Here is a 23,628-nt window from a genome sequence, read left to right on the forward strand (position 1 = left end):
TCTAATAAATTCATTTTCATGATGTAGAAATTAGCTTCTGTTTTATTATTCTGTTATTAGCTGTTTCCAACGTATATGTGTATGTATCCACATACCAAACTGAGTACTAAGCAGTTTAAATTCTACTTTAAAACTTTAACAATTAGACTTTTCATATTTACAAAAAAAGTTTAGAAAAATAAATTTTTAATACTGTTACCTTATATATTTTAGTTTTACAAATAATTTTCATGTATACTAGCTCACTGAATTTCCAAATACCTCCTGACCTTTACTGTGATGTTTTCCCTATAAGACTGTTTTGATAAGGCTATTGTGTAATAATTTATGTTTTTGTGATTACTACTGAATGAAGATATAAATGGTCATTCATGTCTATAATTTATCATTCATTATTGTTTAAACATAAGATCTTTAATTAAATTTTAAATTAAATAGGATTTGCTTTATTTCTGCCAGAATATCAGCTTTTGCCAAACAAGCCTGATACCTTTCTTTCTTTTCTTCCCTCTCCATCTCCCTTTATTTCTTCCATTTATAATAGAATCCTAGGAGGATAATTTAACTGTTTTCTCTAAAGAAATAAGAGGGAAGGAGGGAGGGAGAGGTAGAAATAGAGTTAGAATGGGGGAGGGGGGAGAGAGAGAGAGAGAGAGAGAGAGAGACTGACTTTGCTTTATGTGGGCATGAAAGGGAGCCCTAATATAGAATTGCTCCTCTTTGTGCTAAAGGGATAAAAAATTGGTTCTTTTTAAAAGACAGAGTCAACATCTCTCAAATTATGATTTTCTAGATGAAGTTACTTGCTCTTTCTAATTTATAGCATAGTAATTGGGTATGAAAATGCTGATTTCAAATGTGTAATGTTGGTTTCCTACCCCCATAATAATTCTTTCAGAAAAAATGAACTCAAATTTCCATGCAAAAAAAATTATTTATGTCAAAATCGTTAAATTCAAGACAAATCTTATTTCATCATTTCCAGTTTTTTTCCCCTTACTATAGGTGTGGCATAGTGTTTTCTTAAAAAGAGAGGAAGGCTATTTGAGTGCATGTTTCATAAGCTTCTTATTCATTATTCATGCCATTAGAGATAGAGGAGTATATACACATGGGGCATTTTCTCAGATGTGTCCTCTGAGAAGTACACTCAGCCTAAACCTCAAAGAGTCTTTTTCGGTGGGGGCTGGAGGGAAGCTCACTGAGGATGGCAGATGGCCCTCCTCAGATATATTCCTATAGTAATGTTCTTGTGGGTTCTAAGTTCCACTGCAATTTAGTTTTTGGCCACATGAATTAGGCCAACATCACCTTACCCTAAAATACTTTGAGTGATTAAAGCATTTGAAATGTTTCAAACTAGTTTTGTTCAATGTGTTTCAGAAATATTATTTTCTGAAATATGAAAATAAATCAATCTCTAATTCAATTTTGGTAGGGCTAACATCATTTATTTAAATTGGATTTAGGCTTCTTGCAAGAAGGTACAACTGATTTAGGCCAATGTGTACTTTATAAATATTTAATTATAAAAATGAGGATGGCGTGTTTCTTCCTACTTGAATTAAAAATGAGTTATTAGTGTAAACCTTTTTGAAAAACTCATTTATGAAGTCAAAATGAATTTTTTTGTTTTGTTTTTGAGACGGAGTTTCGCTCTTGTTGCCCAGGCTGGAGTGCAATGGCAGGATCGCAGCTCATCGCAATATCTGCCTCCCAGTTTCAAGCGATTCTCCTGCCTCAGCCTCCTGAGTAGCTGGGATTATATGCATGTGCCACCACGCCCAGCTAATTTCGTATTTTTAGTAGAGGTGGAGTTTCTCCACGTTTCTCAGACTGGTTTTGAAATCCCGACCTCAGGTGATCCGCCTGCCTTGGCCTCCCAAAGTGCTGGGATTACAGGTGTGAGCCACTAAGCCCAGCCAAAATACATTATGTAATTTAAAAGTTGGGGGCGGCTGGCAAAATGGCCGAATAGGAACAGCTCCGGTCTGCAGCTCCCAGTGAAATCAACACAGAAGGTGGGTGATTTCTGCATTTCCAACTGAGGTACCCTGCTCATCTCATTGGGACTGGTTAGACAGTGGTGCAGCCCACAGAGTGCAATCTAAAGCAGGGTGGGGCATTGCCTCACCTGGGAAGCACAAGGGGTTGGGGATCTCCCTCCATTAGCTAATGGAAGCTGTGAGGGACTGTGCGGTGAGGACCGGTGCATTGTGGCGCAGATACTACACTTTTCCCATGGTCTTCACAACCCACAGACTAGGAGATTCCCTTGGATGCCTACATTACCAGGGCCCTAGATTTCAAGCACAAAACTGGGTGGCTGTTTGGGGAGACAGCAAGCTAACTGGAGGAGTCATTTTTTCAAACCCAGTGGCTCCTGGAATGCCTGCGAGACAGAAACACCTCCCCTGGAAAGGGGGCTGAAGCCAGGGACCCAAGTGGTCTAGCTCAGCAGATCCCACCGCCATGGAGCCCAGCAAGCTGAGATCCACTGGCTTTAAATTCTCGCTGCCAGCACAGCAGTCTGAAGTCAAGGTAGGATGCTCCAGCTTGGTGAGGGGAGGGGCGTCTGCCCTTACTGAGGCTTGAGTAGGTGGTTTTCTCCACACAGTGTAAACAAAGCCACTGGGAAGTTTGGACTGGGTGGGACTCACCACAGCACCACAGAGCTGCTGTAGCCAGACTGCCTCTCTAGATTCCTCCTCTCTGGAAAGGGTATCTCTGAAAGAAAGGCAGCAGCCCCAGTCAGGGGCTTATAGATGAAACTCCCAACTCCCTGGGACAAAGCACCTGGGGGAAGGGGCGGCTGTGGGCACAGCTTCAGCAGACTTAAACGTTCCTGCCTGCTGGCTCTGAAGAGAGCAGTGGATCTCCCAGCACAGTACTCGAGCTCTGCTAAGGGACAGACTGCCTCCTCAAGTGGGTTCCTGACCCCCAAGCCTCCTGACTGGGAGACACGTCCCAGCAGGGGCCGACAGACACCTCATAAAGGAGAGCTCTGGCTGGCATTTGGTGGGTGCCCCTCTAGGATGAAACTTCCAGGGGAAGGAACAGGTAGCAATCTTTGCTGTTCTGCAGCCTCTGCTGGTGATACCCAGGCAAACAGACTCTGGAGTGGACCTCCAGCAAACTCCAGCAGACCTGCAACAGAGAGGCCTGACTGTTAGAAGAAAAACTAACAGAAAGAAATAGCATCAACATCAACTTAAAGAACATCCACACAAAAACACCATCCAAGGGTCACCAACATCAAAGACCAAAGGTAGATAAATCCGCCAAGATGAATAAAAAATAGTGCAAAAAGGCTGAAAATTCCAAAAACCAGATCGTCTTTTCTTCTCCAAAGGATCACAACTCCTCACCAGCAAGGGAACAAAACTGGATGGAGAATATGTTTGATGAATTGACAGAAATAGCCTTCAGAAGGTTGGTAATGAGAAACTCCTCCGAGCTAAAGGAGTATGTTCTAACCCACTGAAGGAAGCTAAGAACCTTGAAAAAGGGTTAGAGGAATTGCTAACTCGAATAACCAGTTTAGAGAAGAACATGAATGACCCAACGGAGCTGAAAAACACAGTACAAGAACTCTGTGAAGCATAAACAAGTATAAATAGCCAAACTGATATAGCAGAAGAAGAGATATCAGAGATTGAAGATCAACTTAATGAAATAAAGCATGAAGACAAGATTAGAGAAAAAAGAATGAAAAGGAATGAACAAAGACTCCAAGAAAAATGGTACTATGTGAAAAGATCAAACCTACTTTTGATTGGTGCATCTGAAAGTGATGGAGAGAATGGAACCAAGTTGTAAAACACTCTTCAGGATATTATCCAGGAGAACTTCCCCAACCTAGCAAGACAGGCCAACATTCAAATTCAAGAAATACAGAGAACACCACAAAGATACTCCTCAAGAAGGGCAACCCCAAGACACATAATCATCAGATTCACCAAGGTTGAAATGAAAAAAAAAAATGTTAAGGGCAGCCAGAGAGAAATGTCAGGTTACTTACAAAGGGAAACCCATCAGACTAACAGTGGATCTCCCTGCAGAAACCCTACAAGCCAGAAGAGAGTGGGGGTCAATATTCAACATTCTTAAAGAAAAGATTTTTCAACTCATAATTTCATATCCAGCCAAACTAAGCTTCATAAGCAAAGGATAAATAAAAGCCTTTACAGACAAGCAAATGCTGACATTCTTGTCACCACCAGGCCTGCCTTACAAGAACTCCTGAAGGAAGCACTAAATATGGAAAGGAAAAACCGGTACCAGTCACTACAAAAACATACCAAATTGTAAAGACCATCAACACTATGAAGAAACTGCATCAACTAATGAGCAAAATAAAGCGAGTTCTTAGAGACCTACAAAGAGACTTAGACTCCCACACAATAATAGTGGGAGACTTTTAAACACTCCACTGTCAATATTATACAGATCAACGAGGCGGAAAATTAACAAGGATATTCAGGACTTGAACTCAGCTCTGGACCAAGCAGACATAATAGACATCTACAGAACTCTCCACCCCAAATCAACAGAATATACATTCTTCTCAGCACCACATCACACTTATTCTAAAATTGACCATGTAATTGGAAGTAAAACACTCCTCAGCAAATGCAAAATAATGAAAATCATAACAGTCTCTCAGACCACAGTGCAATCAAATTAGATCTCAGGATTAGGAAACTCACTAAAAACTGCACAACTACATGAAAACATGAAAACTGAACAACCTGCTCCTGGATGACTACTGGGTAACGAAATTAAGGCAGAAATAAATAAGTTCTTTGAAACCAATGAGAACAAAGACACAATGTATCAGAATCTCTGGGGCATAGCTAAAACAGTGTGTAGAGGGAAATTTATAGCACTAAATGCCCACAGGAGAAAGCAGGACAGATCTAAAATTGACACCCTAACATCACAATGAAAAGAACCAGAGAAGCAAGACCAAACACATTCAAAAGCTAGCAGAAGGCAAGAAATAACTAAGATCAGAGCAGAACTGAAGTAGATAGAGACAAGAAAAACCCTTCAAAAAAATCAATGAATTCAGGAGCTGGTGTTTTGAAAAGGTTAACAAAATAGGTAGACCTCTGCCAGTCTAATAAAGAAGAAAAGAGAGAAATCAAATAGACACAATAAAAATGATAAAGGGGGATCACCACTGATCCCACAGAACTACAGACCGCCATCAGAGAATACTATAAACACCTCTACGCAAATAAACTAGAAAATCTAGAAGAAATGGATAAATTCCTGGACACATACACCCTCCCAAGACTAAACCAGAAAGAATTCGAATCCCTGAATAGACCAATAGCAAGTTCTGAAATTGAAGCACTAATTAATAGCCTAAAACTAACAACAAAAAAGCCCAGGACCAGAAGCATTCACAGCTGAATTCTACCAGAGGTACAAAGAGGAGCTGGTACCATTCCTTCTGAAATTATTCCAAACAACAGAAAAAGAGGGGCTCCTCCCAACCTCATTTTATGAGGCCAGCATCATCCTGATACCAAAACCTGGCAGAGACACAACCAAAAAAGAAAATTTCGGGCCAATATCCCTGATGAACATCAATGCAAAAATCCTTAATAAAATACTGTCAAACCGAATCCAGCAGCACATCGAAAAGCTTATCCACCATGATCAAGTCAGTTTCATCCCTGGGATGCAAGGCTGGTTTAACATATGCAAATCAATAAACGTAATCCACCACATAAACAGAGCCCATGACAAAAACCACGTGATTATCTCAACAGATGCAGAAAAGGCCTTCAATAAAATTCAACACCCCTTCATGCTAAAAACTCACAACAAACTAGGTATTGATGGAACATATCTCAAAATAATAAGAGCTATTTATGACAAACCCGCAGCCAATATCATACTGAATGTGGAAAAGCTGGAAGCATTCCATTTGAAAACCAGCACAACACAAGGATGCCCTCTCTCACCACTCCTATTCAGCATAGTGTTGGACATTTTGGCCAGGGCAATCAGGCGAGAGAAAGAAATAAAGTGTATTCAACTAGGAAGAGAGGAAGTCAAATTGTCTCTGTTTGCAGTTGACATGATTGTATATTTAGAAAACCCCATCATCTCAGCCCAAAATCTCCTTAAACTGATAAGCAACTTCAGCAAAGTCTCAGGATACAAAATCAATGTGCAAAAATCAAAAGCATTCTTATCTCAGGAAAATACTTACTGTCATTATTAAATTAAGTTATCGTGTAGTTGGTTATCATTATTGGAAAGAATATAGCAAATGTAAGTCATTTTAAGGCTGCTGTGCATTTAATTAACTGTAGTCTAGCAACTTGGAATCCAGGTTTTCATTATAAATAGCAGTTGCTTAACTCCAATTTCACAGTATAGCATCAGGATTTTTGTATACAAATATAAATTATTGAGAATTCAACTGGAATAGAAAAAGTATTAGAAATTTCTGGATTGGATTCATAGTCTAATGTCCAGAAGCTGTATGATTAAAAACGGCTTAAATATTTTCTTCATAAATTGAGCTATGGACATGGCACCCAAAAGGGAATGGTATTTTCTGCATAATGAAGAACATGTCACTTTGTTAGTTGTTACTTGTTAAAATACTTTGGTATTTATTGGATTACTTTCACAGTAGTCAGTCGTGATCACTTACGTTGACTAAGATCTTGGAATATATGTTGTGGGAAAAATCTCTCGCTCGCTCTTTGTCTCTCTGTCTCTGAATCTCCATTTCTCTTTTTTCTCTCTCTGGCTTTCAGGGTGTGTGTGTGTGTGTGTGTGTGTGTGTGTGTGTGTGTGTGTGTGTGTGTGTGTTAAGGAAGATACAGGAAAAAAAGACTTAGAAATCTGTAGTTGGTCTATTGGATAGAAGCGAGGGTTATGCACGTGTATTAAGATTTGTGAGAGGCTTTTAAAGAACTTGTGCCAATAAGTGACAATAGTCATTTACAAAACTAAAAAAAATTAAGGTACTTTAAAAGTAATACATACAAGTTAACCTGTGGTACCTTTTCAATTAAAAAAATATGAACACACTCAAATAATTTGAAATGCATTCTGCAGTATATTTACCAATGACCAAAATAAGGACATATTTTAGTTATTTCTTTTTCTTTAACATTTAGACAAATTAATAAACTTTACACTTTCTGCATGATTTTTAAATGACTTTGAATTTCTATAATTATTTGAAGTAAATTGCAAAAAATATACCTCATGTTCCAGGCAAAGCTTTGAATTAATCCTTTTTAAGAAACAACAGATGAACCATCATAATATATGGGAAATAATAGTTTTTCTCTACTCATTGCCTTAAGGTTATCCTGAGACACTTTAATGTTAAAATTAATAAGCCGAGGGAGGAAGCTGAAAACTAACATATTAAATACCTTCTGTATGTCAGGTACTATGCTAGATTTTATCATGCATTATATCTTCAATTCTTTCAGCACCCTATAAATGCAGTATTTTAGCCACTTTTTCTACCTGAGCAAACTGGCTGGAGTAGGTGTTTTCCAAACTTCAAACTAAGATGGGTCTCAGAGACGGAAGTGTGATAAACATTGCTGAATAACTCAAGCACAACTTTATTACATTTAGATATGGGAAAGTAAGTCCAGGAGCAGTGGCTTACGCCTGTAATCTGAGCACTTTGGCAGGCCGAGGTGGGTGGATTACCTGAGGTCAGGAGTTCGAGACCACCCTGACCAACATGGAAAAACCTAGTCTCTACTAAAAATACAAAATTATCTGGGCATGGTGGTGCATGCCTGTAATCCCAGGTATTTGGGAGGCTGAGGCAGGAGAATCTCTTGAACCCAGGAGGCCGAGGTTGTGGTGAGCCAAGATCACGACATTGTACTCCAGCCTAGGCAACAAGAGTGAAACTCCACCTCAAAAAAAAAAAAAAAAAAGAAAAAGAAAAAAAAAGGAAAAGTAACATTTAAAGTTAAAAAAAAAAGTAAAAGTAAACTTTAAAAGTCACACCCTTTTAAAGTTTACTTTTCCAGAGTTTACCTCAAGTATATTAGCATTTAGATAAAGCATCACATTTGCACCCCTATGAATTTTATGTCATATCCCGTAACTCAAGATTGTTAGGTTAACCTTGAGACCCCACTTCTCACTTTGTCTTATAAGTAGATAAATAATGTACTACCTGATATTGCTGTCTGGGGATGGGGTGCAAGAGCAGTTTCAAATAACTTTTAAAATCATGAAGAAAGACAATTCTTTCTAAGGCAGAGATTCTCAACCTTGATAAATCTTAGAATTACCAGAAGACCTTTAAAAAATACTGATGCAGGAAGCCCACCATGTGATTCTGTCAGAGGTGTTTGAACTAGAGCAACTCCATCTTGAACAGGGGCTGGGTAAAATAGAACTGAGACCTACTGGGCTGTATTCCCAGGAGGTTAGACATTTTAAGTCACAAGATGGAGGTTGGCACAAAGTACAGGTCACAAAGACCTTGCTGATTAAACAGGATGTGGTAAAGAAACTGGTCTAAACCCACCAAAACCAAGATGGCCATGAAAGTGACCTCTGGTCATCCTTACTGCTCATTATGTGCTAATTATAATTCATTAGCATGCTAAAACACACTCCTATCAGGGCCATAACAGTTTACAAATGCCATGGCAATATAAGGAAGTCATCCTATATGGTCTAAAAACGGGGAGGAACCCTAAGTTCTGGGAATTGCACACCCCTTTCCCAGAAAACTCATGAATAATCTACCCCTTGTTTAGCATGTAATCAAGAAATAGCCATAAAAATAGCCAATGAGTAGCTCATGCTGCTGCTCTGCCTATGGAGTAGCCATTCCTTTGTTTCTTTACTTCTCTAATAAACTGGCTTTCATTTTACTCTATGAATTCGCCTTGAATTCTTTCCTGTGCAAGATCCAAAAACTCTCCCTTGGAGTCTGGATCAGGACCCCTTTCCTGTAACATCTTCCAATGTGCAGTTAAGGTTAGGTTGGAAAACATTGCTCTTAGTTTGTCCGTACAATAATGGCATTATTCTTATGTAATTGCTTTGCTATTACACCTAAGTGATCTCAAATAAGGTGAGGTTTGGGACATCAGCTAGGTGTGAGGAATTAAGGACAGCACAAGTAAGACAGCTCTCTGTGTTATTAGGAATGAGATGACTCTGACAGTAACAGTAACTACCACCATTTCAGGATAGATTTCTGAACTGAAAAAATATTATAAGTCTTGCTAGAGATAAAACTGCCTTTAGAGCACTGGACAACAATCTTTTGTCTTTTGCTGAGGTGGGAGTTTAACTGGTACCCACTTAATGCCAAATAGTATTGGAGACAATAAGAAAAATAGCTGTATTTAAATCCAGTTTCACCTGCAAGAGTCTCCAAGTTGTAAACTAAACCATTACCTTCATGGTAGCTATTTTTGAAAATGTACACACTTGATAGTTTAGCAATAAATAATACAATACATTTACTTAAGAGCAGAGATGGCACTTCAACCCTAACCTGTGAAAGCTCCCAACCAGGAGAACATGTATAAACTCTTATATACTACAGATGTATTCAATTTGTACAACCACAAAACAACTAGCATATCACGTTCAAATTAATTCAATTTAAAATGATTCTAGATCAAGAGCATTAATTTTCACTTACATTCTAGAGCAAAGCCTGCAGTACAAAATTATTATATAATCTGGAATAAACTCTAAATAGAAACTAATTTAAACTCCTTTGCTCAACTACTGTCTCAACCTGCCAAGTGTAGGAACGGCGGCATGCTACTCTAGTTAGCAGCTTTCTCCTAGTCAATCAGATCAGAGAGACTCAGAGTGAAGAACCCACAGAAATTAGTTTCGTACAGTTTGATAAAAGGAAAACAGCTTTCTACACTAATGACAAAGTAGGAATAATTTTATAATACATGATTTACAATTTCTTTGCAGGAATCATAAGTCAGACAATACAAATTCTTTGCTATTTAAATGCTCTCTTGAAAACTTAAATTTTCTCCCCATCATTTGTAACTCCAAAACTAGGCTTATTTGGAATATCAGCAACATTACAAAATGTGATTTAGTTAACCACATCTTCCTTAATATTTTTATGACAAATCTTTGACAAGAATATAACCCCTTAGCAAAACAAATATACCTCCCTTACCACAGCAAGCAAACTTACCTCTTGGGAAGAAGAAGTGATCAAAAATTACTGGCTCGGCCAAATAGAAAGAAATATATAAGGCTTCAGTTCTGGAGTCAAGGACTGGAGACTTGTTTAAATAAGTCCAAGAGTCAAAGGGCTCTGTCTACTCTTTAAAGGGAAGCCAGAAAGCTCTGCATTAGTGTGTACTGCTTCCGGGCACCTCCCTTTGTTCTAAGTAGAATGCTAATGCTAAAATTGCAGTTTGCATTCCTGCTTACTCAGGGAACACTGATGCAGTCTGACAAAGCTTCCAGCTTAAATATCCTGATGGAGGGAAAAAAGTCCCAGAAGATAGTATTTCCCTTGTGCGCTAGTAAAACAAGCAACACGAAGAATGTGTAAATTTGAGCAACTGGAAGTTTGTGGTCACATTAATGTTACCTGATCTCATTTGTAACATATATTAGAGACACTAGGAAAAGAAATGTTTCACTTCTTGTGAATGTCCATTAAGGAAGTCAAGAGTGTGTGCCTGAATGTTTTCACCTCTTACTTCTTGGCGTGCAAAATTTTAAGTAAAATACATAAAAGCAGTTAGTATAAAAGGAGAAAGAAATTACTTAGGGCAGTGAAATATAGATTAAGCTTAGTATAATAGGATGAAAAATAATGAGAAAAAGTTAAGGACATAAAGAGAAAAAGAAAACCTAGCAGTGCAATTTATTCATGTGTTAACATGATATATTTTAAAGTATAGGGAAAATTTAATTTCAAATTATGTTTAATATTGTTTTTTATTGTACAGAGGGAATGTAAAGCAGGGATTGCTATGTAATCTCAAATTTTTAAGAAGAAATTTAAGGTGTTTTATGTGATATCTCATCCCTTCTCCTAGGGCCTTTATAAATTATGAAGTTTATTTTCTTCTTTTTATATACAATAGTTGGATAACAGTATACCTAATTCAATAACTGGGAAAAAACTATTTTGGAGCAAGCAATCATTTAATTTACAAGCCTCTAGATATTTACTGATATATACAGGACTGGAAAGTATATCAATAATATGTCAGTCACTTCATGATATGGTTTGGCTGTGTCCCCACCCAAATCTCATCTTGAATTGTAATTCCCATAAACCACACATGTCATGGGAGGGGCCTGGTGGGAGGTAATTGAATCATGGTGTCTGTTACTTCTATGCTGTTCCTGTGATACTGAGTGAGTTCTCATGAAATCTGATAGTTTCATAAGGGGCTTTTCCCCTTTTTGCTTGGCACTTCTTACTGCTGCTATGTGAAGAAGGACATGCTTACTTCCCCTTCCACCATGATTGTAAGTTTCCTGAGGTTTCCCAAGCCATCTGAAACTGTGAGTCAATTAAACCTTTTTCCTTTATAAATTACCTAGTGCCAGGTGTGTCTTTATTAGCAGCATGAGAATGGACTAATACAGTAAATTGGTACCAGGAGTGGGGTGCTGCTATGAGGATACCTGAAAATGTGAAAGTAACTTTGGAAATTGATAGCAGGCAGAGGTTAAAACAGTTTGGAGGACTCAGAAGAAGACAGGAAAATGTGGGAAAGTTTGAAACTTCCTAGAGACTTGGAGGGCTCAGAAGACAGGAAGATGTGGGAAAGTTTGCAGCTTCCTAGAGACTTGTTGAATGGCTTTGGCCAAAATACTGATAATGATATAGACAATTAAGTACAGGCTGAGGTGGTTTCAGATGGAGATGAGAAACTTTTTGGGGCCTAGAGTAAAGGTCACGCTTCCTGTGTTTTAGCAAAGAGACCGGTGGGATTTTTGTCCCTGCCCTAGAGATCTGTGAAACTTTGAACTTGAGAGTGACGATTTAGGGTATCTGGTGGAAGAAATTTCTAAGTGGCAAAGCATTCAAGGGGAAGCAGAGCATAAAAGTTTGGAAAATTTGCAGCCTGATGATGCAATAGAAAAGAAAAATCCATTTTCTGGGGAGATATTCAAGGCAGCTGCAGAAATTTGCACAAGTAACAAGGAGCCCAATGTTAATCACCAAGACAATGGGGAAAATATCTCCAGGGCATGTCAGAGATCTTTGCAGCAGTCCCTCCTATCACAGACCCAGAGACCTAGTAGGAAAAAATGGTTTCGTGGGCCAGGCCCAGGGCCCCCCTGCTGTGTTCAGCCTCAGGACATGGTGTCCTGCATCCCAGCTGTTCTACCCATGGCTAAAAGGGGTCAAGGCACAGCTCTGGGCATGACTTCAAAAGGTGCAAGCCCCAAACCTTGGCAGTTTCCATATGGTGTTGAGCCTGTGGGTGCACAGAAGTCAAGAACTGAGGTTTGGGAACCTCCACATAGATTTCAGAGGATGTATGGAGGTTTGCTGCTGGGGTGGAACATTCATGGAAAACCTCTGTTAGGGCAGTGTGGAAGGAAAATGTGGGGTTGCGGGCACTGCCTAGTAGAACTGTGAGAGGAGGGCCACTGTCCTACAGATCACAGAATGGTAGATCCACTGACAGCTTGTACTGTGTGCCTGGAAAAGCCAAAGACAACACCAGGCTGTGAAAGCAGCCAGGAGTTGGGCTGTCTCATGCAAAGCCACAGGGGCAGAGCTGCCCAAGGTCATGGGAGCTCACCTCTTGCATCAACATGACCTGGATGTGAGACATGAAGTCAAAGGAGAGCATTTTGGAACTTTAAGGTTTAATGACTGCCATATTGGATTTTGAACTTGGATGGGACCTGTAACCCCTTTGTTTTTGCCAATTTCTCCCATTTGGAATGAGTCTATTTGTCCAATGCCTGGACCCCCATTGTATCTGGGAAATAACTATCTTGCTTTTAATTTTGCAGGCTCATAGGCAGAAGGGACTTGCTTTGTTTCAGATGAGACTTTGGACTTGGACTTTTGGGTTAATGCTGGAATGAGTTAAGACTTTGGGGGACTATTGGAAAGTCATGATTGTGATTTGAAATGTGAGGACATGAGATTCGGGAGGGGTCGGGGAAGAATGATAGGGTTTGGGTCTGTGTCAACTGCTCATATCCTATCTTAAATTGTAGTTCCCATAATCTCAACATGTCATGGGAGTTATCGAGTAGGAGGTAATTTAATCATGGGGGCAGTTACCTCCATACCGTTCTCATGATAGTGAGTGTGTTCTCACAAGATCTGATGGTTTTATAAGGAACTTTCCCCCCTTTTGCTTTGCCCTTCTCCTTACTGCCACCATGTGAAGAAGGGTGTGTTTGTCTCCTCTTCCACTATGATTATAAGTTTCCTGATGCCTCCCCAGCCATGCAGAACTGTGAGTCAGTTAAACCTCTTTCCTTTATAAATTACCCAGTTTCAGACATGTCTTTATTACTACTGGGAGAATAAACCAATACACTTCACCTAATGCATAACTTTATTATTATTTCAGCAAGGAAAATCAGGTTGTCTTTGGTGTTTTCCAACAAGGAAAATAAGTGTTTAGGTATTGTCAGTACGTGGAATGTTTTCAGAACTATTGGGCTTAGTTAACTTTCATTTCTAAGTTTCAAGCTGGATGTCCAGATGCAAATTTAAGAATGGTAAGAATTTTATGTGATTAACACAGCAAAGCTACTAAATCTATTCTTTTTGTACTTCTTTATGAAAAGTGATCATAAGTGAGTTAAATTCAAGATGATTGATAAGTTTTCTGGACAAACTTCAGTGATGATTAGTGGTGACAGCTAAATAATAGATGCTGGATTTAAAAGTTTTGATTTCAAAAATGTGACATAAAGATAGGAAATATCAGACTGGGAAATACTGTGAGGAAATTATATACTGGGCTTATTAAACATCTGTACATAAGTTTAATATTATTGTATAAAACATTATCAATCTCGCTCAGGGTGTTTGTTATTGGTCTTGTTGGAAACTGAAAAATAAGCCTCTGTCTGGAACATTGTTTCAAAAGTCTTTGGATAAACCTCATGCCACAGCTATTTCACTTCAAAAAGAAGTAGCGGAGAACACTCTACTTGTGGAGTCCCTACAAAACCTTTCCAACTTAGGGCACAGGGTAGAGAGGACTATCTATTCTTTTCCCACTCTGTCATTTTTCTTCCTCTGCTTTCTACATAAACCCAAAGGATGGCTCTGGTTCTGGGATTTTATGCTTTTTCCCATGAATAAAGTTTCCTTTTGCTATTATAAAGAGGGACAAAAGTGACTTCTTTACTGTTAATTAGAAAAGCAAGGTTGCTTAGGTAACAGATCTTCCATAAAGAGATCAAGGGAAAGATTCCTAAAGGGCTAGAATTTACATGATGGCACGAAAATTATAAAAGCTCTTAAATGCTCAAGGATAGGTTGGAGTTTTGGCATAGTAATAGTTAAAAACTCAGAATTAGACAGGCTGAGTTTTATTCTGAATTGCTAATTACTGACTGGGTTACTTAAGGCAGTCTCTTAATTTTCCTCATTTGTAATAAGGAAATTGTAATAATTGTAGTGACCAATAAGTGAAGGGCATGTGTAAAACACTTAAAACATACCTAACATTTAAAACACCTAAAACATGTTAGACTTATTTTTGCTTTTCATAATTTAATGCATGGAGGAAAACAGATAAATGTATATCAATTTCTGTAACATTATAATTAGACAATGCATACTCCTTCTTAAGTGGGTAGCTGTAAATCAACACCATCTGATTGGTGCCACCAATTGTAGCTCTTTTTGCACATATTCATTCACTAATGTTCTAAAGCATTTAACAAATACTTTTTGTGCACTCACTATGAGTTAGGAACTGTGTTACATACTTGAGATAAATCTATAAAAAAATCAAACAGGTCCAGTCCCTCAATGATCTTAAATTCTAGTAATATACACTGCTTTGTGTTGTTATTATTTTATTTTTTATGCAAATGCAGTAATTATTATATTTAAGGTTTCTCAGGGGCAAAGACCATGTATAAAAATTCTTCATAATCCTCACAATTATATGCATTAAGTATTTCTTGACAATTTGTTGTGGATAATAAGTATTCTGCAAACATATAAATGGTAATGGAAATAATGGCTCATTATTTGAAGAGACATAATTTTTCTTATTTAAAATTATATGAAAAATGCCCAAAGTATCTACTGTAATAAAAGTCAGAGAGAAAGCAATACTATGGGACTAAGAATTACAAACTGAAGAGTTTTTAGAAAACAAATAGAAATGGACAACTATTAAATATTATTAATTTAATGAATAAAGAAATTGTAGGAGTAAACTGATAAAAATTTCCAAGCTGTACTTCAAATAGGGTAAGAACAAATATTTGTCAATTCCTCCTACAAGCACATCACTCAAATATACAAACTAGTAATGTCTGCAAATTCTCTTTGCATGCTGATTATAAAAATAGATAATTTTTAAAGTCAGTATTTGTATTCCTGTAAGTCATTAACTGGAAGAAATGCCATTTTTTTTTTCTTTCTGTACCTAATTCTGTAGTGAGGTCACTGAGGAAGAGCCCGTTTCAGCACCATGGACAAAGCACCCCCGACAACCTTACTCTTGGGAGCTACAGGAAATGTTCACCTTTGATTAAAATTTAAAAATAACTTTATTATAGCCACCTTCCATTTTAATATGTTTTAAGAACCAAATGGATACTAAAGAAAGTTCTTATAGGTAATATAAAGTTTACACTTTCAAACCCCTTCTCTCACAGAAAAACATAATGGCCCTTTAAAAGACATACATCACATACATCAATGTGATGAATGCATTTAAGTGTCATCAGGTTTAATGGCTCCTACTCACTTAGACTATCATTCCATACCATTTAAAGTTAATTTGGTGTGTATTGATGGTACAAAATTGATGAAATTATGAATTGAGTTTCTCCAGGTACAGGTTAAATCAAGAAAGAAGGAAGAGAACCGGTTAATATTACCTTCCACCCATTCTTCATTTATACTACAAAAGATGTCAGCTCTGTCCTTGGGAAGAAAACTCTCACAGTTAGTAAGCTGAACCTAAATTGATTTTTAGGGTTTTAAGTCAGGAAACTGTCTTTAGTTGGGTCATCAAAAGTTCACAGTTTTCTTTAGGGAATAAGAAAATATGTACTCTTCTGAGATTAAATTCATATTTAATTCCTTCTTTTCAGAGAAATATATAATTTCTTACTTCTTTCTCTTTCTGTATTCTATTTGCATATCTTTACTTGGAAGGTCATTCAGAATATTCTTATTTTGTAATCTCTCTCACATCCCACCATTTTCAAATAAAATAAAGATGTTTGGTTAATTTAAAAGCTGAATTAAATATTATGATAATAAATACCATTACTATTAATGCAAAAAACTGAATAATCTAAGGTTCTGATCCCAAGAACATTTGATACGGTAAATCTTCAGTTCACAGTTTCAAGAAGACTGAACTCTAATTTTGAACTATGACTTACAAAAATAATAAGAAATAGAAAAATATTCACTTTATGTTTTATGTAAGAAGCAAAAGTATAAACTCACTACTTGTTACAGTTCATTTAATACTGATGAATAAGAGAACACATAACTGTCTAGTGACTCTTTTGCTTCTCAGTCAAGTAAAAATTATTTCCAAACTAAAAAGGAAAAAATAAAACTTGGCAAAAGAGAATAAAGCTCAGGTCAAGTCATGTCACTAGCTTCTCTTAAGACATTTAACAAGTTATGAACTGGGCTTTACAATTCCATCTCATACAAATGGAATTATGGTACCACTGTTAATGTCTATGAAGAACCCTGAACATTAGATTCCAAGTTATTAGAAATATAGAAGCCAAGCATATAGTTCTGATTTTCAAAAACCAGAGAGAAGGGAAAGCCAGTAAAACCTGATTGATGAGACTGAAATGAAACATTGGACAATATTTCGGCACAAGTTACTAAAATGTTGGTTTCTGGGTGCTTAGAAAAGAAAAAAGTGACAGAGATCATCCTCAGCTTCTAAGAATTACTTGGACCAAGTCTAGATTTTTTTTTTCTTATTACAGATAGGATTGGAATTGGCAGAGCATATGGACTCTGATGAGGCTTCTGGCAAAGTGTCATATGGAATTATTATAGAGAATGTTTGGTTGGATGACAGTAGAGATACAGTAGAGGTAATTTGGTGAGTTCACATCTACTCTCAATATAAGGATAAATGGATCTTCCCAATAATTAAATGGATTGTTCTAACACTGGAAGTACTAATTCTAACTATATTTTGACAATTCACAAGACCATATAGGAAAAATAATCTAGAGGTAAATTTTTAATTTAATATTTTCTCTGCTTACCCTATATAGCTAGGCTTTCCCTCATCATCAGGCCCTGGAGCACCTCCCAAGGTTGTGTCATTGTACAGTGTTTCCTGATACGTTAGGTGGTACACAGATAATTTTAGGTGGTTCATGGATGTCTTTTGTAAAGCTGTAATATGTATTTATTTGTACACATTAGGAGAAATATAACTAACATATGAAACATGGTATTTCATAGGTGGGCATTATTCCTTTGATAAAGTCCGAGTAAAAAATAATACGTTAATTTAAGTAAGAATAAGTAAATAGTAGTATGATTCATATTCAGAGATGATAAAAATTGTGAAGTATACTAGAAAAACTGAAGTTCTGGAAATACTGCCTTCTCCCATGCAAAAGAATATTTCTTTTGTCAGAAGTATGTACACAGGAACCTTTCTTTCCTTTGCCAGCACCTGCTGTCAGTCTACAAGACCACGGAAGCTTTAGTTCCCTGCTTCCTTTGGGGATACATTTAGATATTCTGGGACTTCTGCCATTGGTGGCCAACCCCAAAGAAAAAACACCCTAATGTTGGTGACGGTGGCTCTGAACATCCACAAAAGACTGTTCAGATATTTAAAATAACTTAATTTACTTTCATAATTTCTCTCAATGAGAGATCTTTATGAACATCAGTTTTGTTCTTTTTTTTCTATCCTATCCGCTCTATCATGTCTGCCTGGTCATATCGCTGGGTTCTGTCACCTGAACCACAGAAAATATCCTGCTAAGAAGAAGAGAAAAGACCAACTGTAGACTCAAAACCTCAGTATTTTTACACAGACAAAAAAAAAAAAAAAAAAGAGAGAGAGAAGAAAAGAAAAACACCAGCTGTTATTTTCACACAAGTACTATTTAAATAAACACTTTCTCTTTGTTTTCCAAAATTTTAAATAAACAGAAATTAACTAAACTGAAATTAATATCTATTGCCAAGATGCTATTTGATACTCTAGCATGATTAGTTACATCTTAATGGTGTGTATGGTCTTTTAAATATTGATAAAGTTATGTGCAGGTGTTAGTTTGTACCACAAGTATTTTAAGTTTGTATTACCTACTTAAAATAGCATATATAGTAAAATGCAATATTTTGTATACATTCAGATTCAGAAAAATGGCCAATGTTGGAATTCGATATACTTACAAAATGACTGTAAAGGAAATTTCTTTATTTTGAAATTTTTATAGATTCACAGGAAGTTGTAAAGATAGTAGAGAGAGATCCTATGCACCCCTCACCCAGTTTTCCCCAATGGTTATATCATATAACTACAGTATCATATCAAAGTCAGGAAATTGACATTGGTGCAATGTCTGTTTACAGCTCTATGATTTTTTTCTTTTCTTTAATTAATTAATTTATTTTTGATACATGGTCTTGCTCTGTTACCTAGGCTGGAGTGCAGTGGTGCTATCACAGCTCCCTGCACCCTGGGCTCCAGCAATCCTCCTGCCGCATCCTCCTAGGTAGCTGGAACTACAGGCACCTACTGCCATATCCACCTACTTTTTTTATATTTTATATTTTTAGTGGAGATGGGGTCCCACCATGTTGCCCAGGCTGGTCTCAAACTAATGGACTCAAGTAACCTGTCCTTCTCAGCCTCCCAAAGTTCTGGGATTACAGGCGTGAGCCACCGCGCCAGGCCTGATATTTTATCTTATATGTAGACTTGTGTAACCACAAAATCAAGATACCTAGCTATGCCATCCTCACAAAGATCTCCTTCATGCTACCCTTTTAGTGTCACACTCTTCTCACCCTCATCCTGTCTCCAAACCTTGTCAACCACTAGTTTGCAGTATTACTCTTTTGAACTTACCTTCTACCTACTCTTACTACAATATGAAAAAAAAAAAAAATGACTATTAGGAGACAGCTGGTTCTAAGTGTGCCACTGGCTAAATTACTCACTTACTCTCTGCAAGGCTCAGTAGATCATCTGTAAAAATAAATTTTGGACTCATTTTTTGTTTTTTGTTCAGTGCATCAGCATTTAAGAATGCATACAATTATTTAGTTTCAATTATGAGATCACTGTAAAGACTATTACATACAAATCAAGTGAATAAAGTATTATTTAAATACGTACAGATGATTATGAATTGAACAGTGTACTTTAAATATATTCTGCATTAAAATAGTGCTATTGTAAAATAAATTAAGTGACCCAAATCTGCTCTATGATAATACATTGCTGCTCTAAAATCTGAAGCATATAAAAAAAAAAAATGATTTCACTTGGGCTCATCTCTCAGAGACAGGTGCTACTGCTCTCCCAAATGTACAAGTGGAGAAAACTTGGTGTAAAGAATACCTGACTCCTTTTGCCCCAAGGGCACCCTGTGGGGAGGAAAAGGCAAACATTCCTAAAATGTGCCTACTGAGAATCTGATCTGGCAGAAATTTTAAGTTGAAGATTCTGATCTGTAGGGTTGAAATGTGGCCCTTTTCTGAGAAGAGATATCCAGATGTCACAGCTGCCCTTTGCTTCTGCTGCACAGGCTCTGGGGTCAAGGCCAGAGGACCCAAGAGGAACCTAGCAGTGGAGTCTCCTGTTTTCCTTGATAGCACTACCTGCTGGACACTGGGGAAGATAAAAGCAACGATTTTCGGCAGTAGCTTCTTTCATTTAAAAAGATTCTTTCAGAATCTTTTTCCACATACTAAATTAAGCTTACAGGTCTCTTTTACTGTAGAATTTACCTCTATTTTAAATCCAAACCTGTTGATACCACCCACCATGAGGAGGTTTTGAGCTCATCAATGCAGCCCTTCGAGAACACATTAATGGAAAATTGATCATCCTTTCTCACCTGGAATAGTCTTTACGAAAGTTTCTCCAGGAAGCAGAAACTTGAAAAGTGTCCTCTGGGGACTTGGGACTGTGTCCCTCTTTGGAGAGCTCAGTGAAATCTTCCTGGAGAACACCTATTCTTAATGCACTTTCCTTATCAAAAGCCACCATTTCCAAAACCACTCCAGAGAACAACCAGTAAAGGGAGATTCAAAACCGACGGCCTATATATTGGCCTGGCCAATCTTGCTTGTTGCAACCAGGAGTCCAGCCTGACCATCTCAACAACCAATCAAACAGGAATGCCCTTCCCTTGGCCTCTATGTGCTGAGAGTGCCCTTGATTCCCCATTTTCCATGACCTTCTTCTGTGCATCGCCGAGCACCCTGGATACCTCCCGCGCTGGAAAGGGTGGTCCTGGGGTCCGGAGCGCCCCATCACTGCCCTCATTGGACCCAAGCCCATCAGTCACCCTCCCATGTCCGCGGGCACTGACAGCAGAGCCCGCATAGGCGCCCCAGTCTTACCCTTTCTCGCCCAGAAGGGCCCCATCGCGCTGTCCAAGAGGAGGCACCTACGTGCGCCCGGGAGACCGGGCCCCGGCTAGGCCGGGTGCCGGTGCGGACGGGACCCCGCGTCGCTGCTGGTTTGCGCTCAGGCCCGGGGAGCTGGGCCCGGCCCGCTCCGCCCGCCTTAGCCCGGCTCGGACACGTGGTGCCGCGGAATCCCTTGCGCTCTGGTGCCGGCGGCCGCTTGGCCTCTGCAGCCAGCCCGGCGGCTGCTGGGGCTGAGGAGGAAATAGAGAGAAGGGCGGGGGACCAAAGGGCCAGCACCGCTGGCTGGGGCGCAGCGGCGTGGGCACGGTGAGGGCCGCGCGCCGGGGGCGCCAGGATTCTCCTCCCGGGGCTTGCTGCCTGAAGGACCGACTCCTGTTGCCAGGGCCCTGGCAGATTATGCTGCAGGATCTGTTTCTTGAAGCGGCTCTCAGCGGGGGTGGCGCGCTGCAGAGGCTCTGGGCTCCTGACAGATGAGGGAGCCCCAGTGGAGGCTGGGAGGGCTTGCGTTGCACAATCCGGAGCGGATCCCCGGGGGCGGCTGCGGGCCTGGGACCCCAGTCTCCCTCGAGGTCTTTACTCACCCCCCCTGCTAAGGAGTACCCTTGTCCTCAAACTGGAGAGGAAGAGCCCTGAACACTGACTGCAGCGTGAACCTAAGGTGCCCTTTAGGACAGTCTCCCTGGGAAAATTTCTCTCGCTACCATAGCCTGCCTGTCTGGCGACAGCTAAGGAGGCACGGCTCAAAACTGGGGGGCGAAGACTTACCTGCAGCTTCAAGCTCTTTCTAACTTCACCAGTGACCTTGGGCGCCTCATCTGAACAGTGTGTCACTGTCTGAGTTTCCTGATCTTTGATCTGGGGATAAACGTGGCTGTTCACTTTCTAGTTCTCAGGAGATAACAGCAATTGGGTTTAACAAAAATACTCTAGACTTCTTTAATAGCAAGTGCAATAGAGATATAATTTGTTGTGACTTTAGGTAGGGCTGACGGGAATCCAAGACTGGAAAGGGTACTGTGTGCTAATTTCTTAGTCCAAATGCAAACTTAATCATCAACGCCACTGCCTGCTTTTCTGAAGAGTTCTGAAGAGACTGTTGCAAAGGGGCTTTCTTCCCTCAGAATTGCCAGAGTCGCAGCTAGGTAGCCTCATCAAGAACTCCTAGCTTTCCTAAGGCTCTTCATGATGAAACCAGTTGCATCGTCCTATCATAGCTAAGGGTGAAAGAGTCGCTACCACAGTTTGGCTGAAGACTCTTCTAGGTGAGATTCTCGCGATGTTGTTTGCTTACTCTGAGATTACTCTTAATTTTTACCCCTGAAGGGAATTTTCTGTACAGAAGGAAAGGATGCTTCTGGAGAGTAGCATCCCTGTCCTCATCCTACCCCTTCTCCTTTCCCTGCCTCCCTTCCTTACTGTATTCACTAGCCGTTAGCACACAGTTAGCTTGAAGTCCAACCTACTTACATTCATGTGTGAGGAAACTTGGCAGCGCAAGTTTATGCAATGGAAACGACAGTCTCATGTGCCTACTTAACTTGGCACATGTCAAATGCATTAAGCATTTTATTTTTTGTTCCAGTTCATTTTCGTTTTCTGGTCATCTCTTCTACTTCTCACTGTAAGGCTTAGACATGAAGGTTTCTTCTCTCTAGTGTTTTCTAAGCCCTGGAAATCCTTCCCGCATTGAAAATACATATTCATAACACAATGCCACACATCCCAACAATTTCTTTTTCTTTTTCTGTTCTCCTTTCTTTCTCCTTTCCTCCCCTCCCTACTCCTCCCCTCCCCTCCCCTTCCCTTCCCTCTTTGCCAAACTGTGACATAGGAGGTCTTAGTATGTTCCTTCCCTCTCTCCCCACCCCTCCACTTCTACCTCTATTCAAAGTTCAACCATTGAGTTTAATCTTCCTTTGGCCTTAAAGGGATGTAAGCGCCCTCCTTTGGCTTTTGGTCAAAACTTCTCTCTGCCCAATATTTCCTTCACCAGATTAGCTTATGTTCTCTTGGAACTATGTTCTAGGAATTCGGCTTTCTGTCTTCCTTCTATCCATAATCCAGGCTTCCAGGTCCTCTGCATCAGGTATTCCTGGATTGTTCTTATGGAATTCCAACTAGTTATTTATAAGATCATTCGTGAAGCTAAAAAAAAAAGTGTACACAAAGTGCTATGAAAATATAAGACTATTAGGTTAAAGATAACCAGTCTCATGCCCTTGCAAATAAACAATTTCCTTTAGAATGGGGATTGCTACCTATCTGGAAGGAAATGTCATTCTGTTTTTATTGTGAAGACTTAAGGGCACCGAGAGGGTGTATGTGAGAGAGGTGGGGGTGGGGTGGGGGTGAGGGTGGTAAAGTAGGGAAGAGGAAAGGGCGGACATGGAGCTCCTGAGTGGGAAGGGTCAAGTGGACTAGAAGGTAAGAAGAGGAAAGGAAAAAATCTTGTTTTTGGTTTTCATCAGACTGGCCACAGTCCTGACTGTACTGTGGAATAAAAGGAGGAGGCTGATATGTAGGTGCTTTCTTCCTTGCTCTTTGTCTGCATATGACCTCCACGATGTATCTTCTATAAGAGAACCTTCTGAAACTGAGAATATAGTAAATACCTCTCGATGAATATGAAAGCACAAATAATTGAACTCAAATTTTGCTGAAATTCCAAGAATAAAATGTAATTGTAGAAATCATTTAGGAAGAAGGTTTAAATCGGAGGGTTTATGCAATTGGAGATTGAAGAGTGGAGTGGAGATTGCAGGACTTTAAAAGATGATGTAATCAGGTTTTTAGATGTTATATCAGTCATG

General features: G+C 39.1%; 1 protein-coding gene across 3 annotated transcripts in view; it reads right to left on the bottom strand.

Moving 5' to 3' along the window:
• SYBU (syntabulin) overlaps nt 1–21,247 on the bottom strand; it is a 116,409-nt gene extending 95,162 nt beyond the window's left edge. For all 3 annotated transcript variants that reach the window (XM_077942371.1, XM_015145878.2, XM_015145881.2), the window contains exon 1: nt 20,789–21,247. In XM_077942371.1, the coding sequence (XP_077798497.1) occupies nt 20,789–20,813 (25 nt within the window). In that variant the 5' untranslated portion in view covers nt 20,814–21,247. The remainder of the gene's footprint in view (nt 1–20,788) is intronic.
• Nucleotides 21,248–23,628: the final 2,381 nt, after the last annotated feature.

This window comes from Macaca mulatta, chromosome 8 (genome assembly GCF_049350105.2).
Source record: "Macaca mulatta isolate MMU2019108-1 chromosome 8, T2T-MMU8v2.0, whole genome shotgun sequence".
Classification (NCBI taxonomy): Eukaryota; Metazoa; Chordata; class Mammalia; order Primates; family Cercopithecidae; genus Macaca; species Macaca mulatta.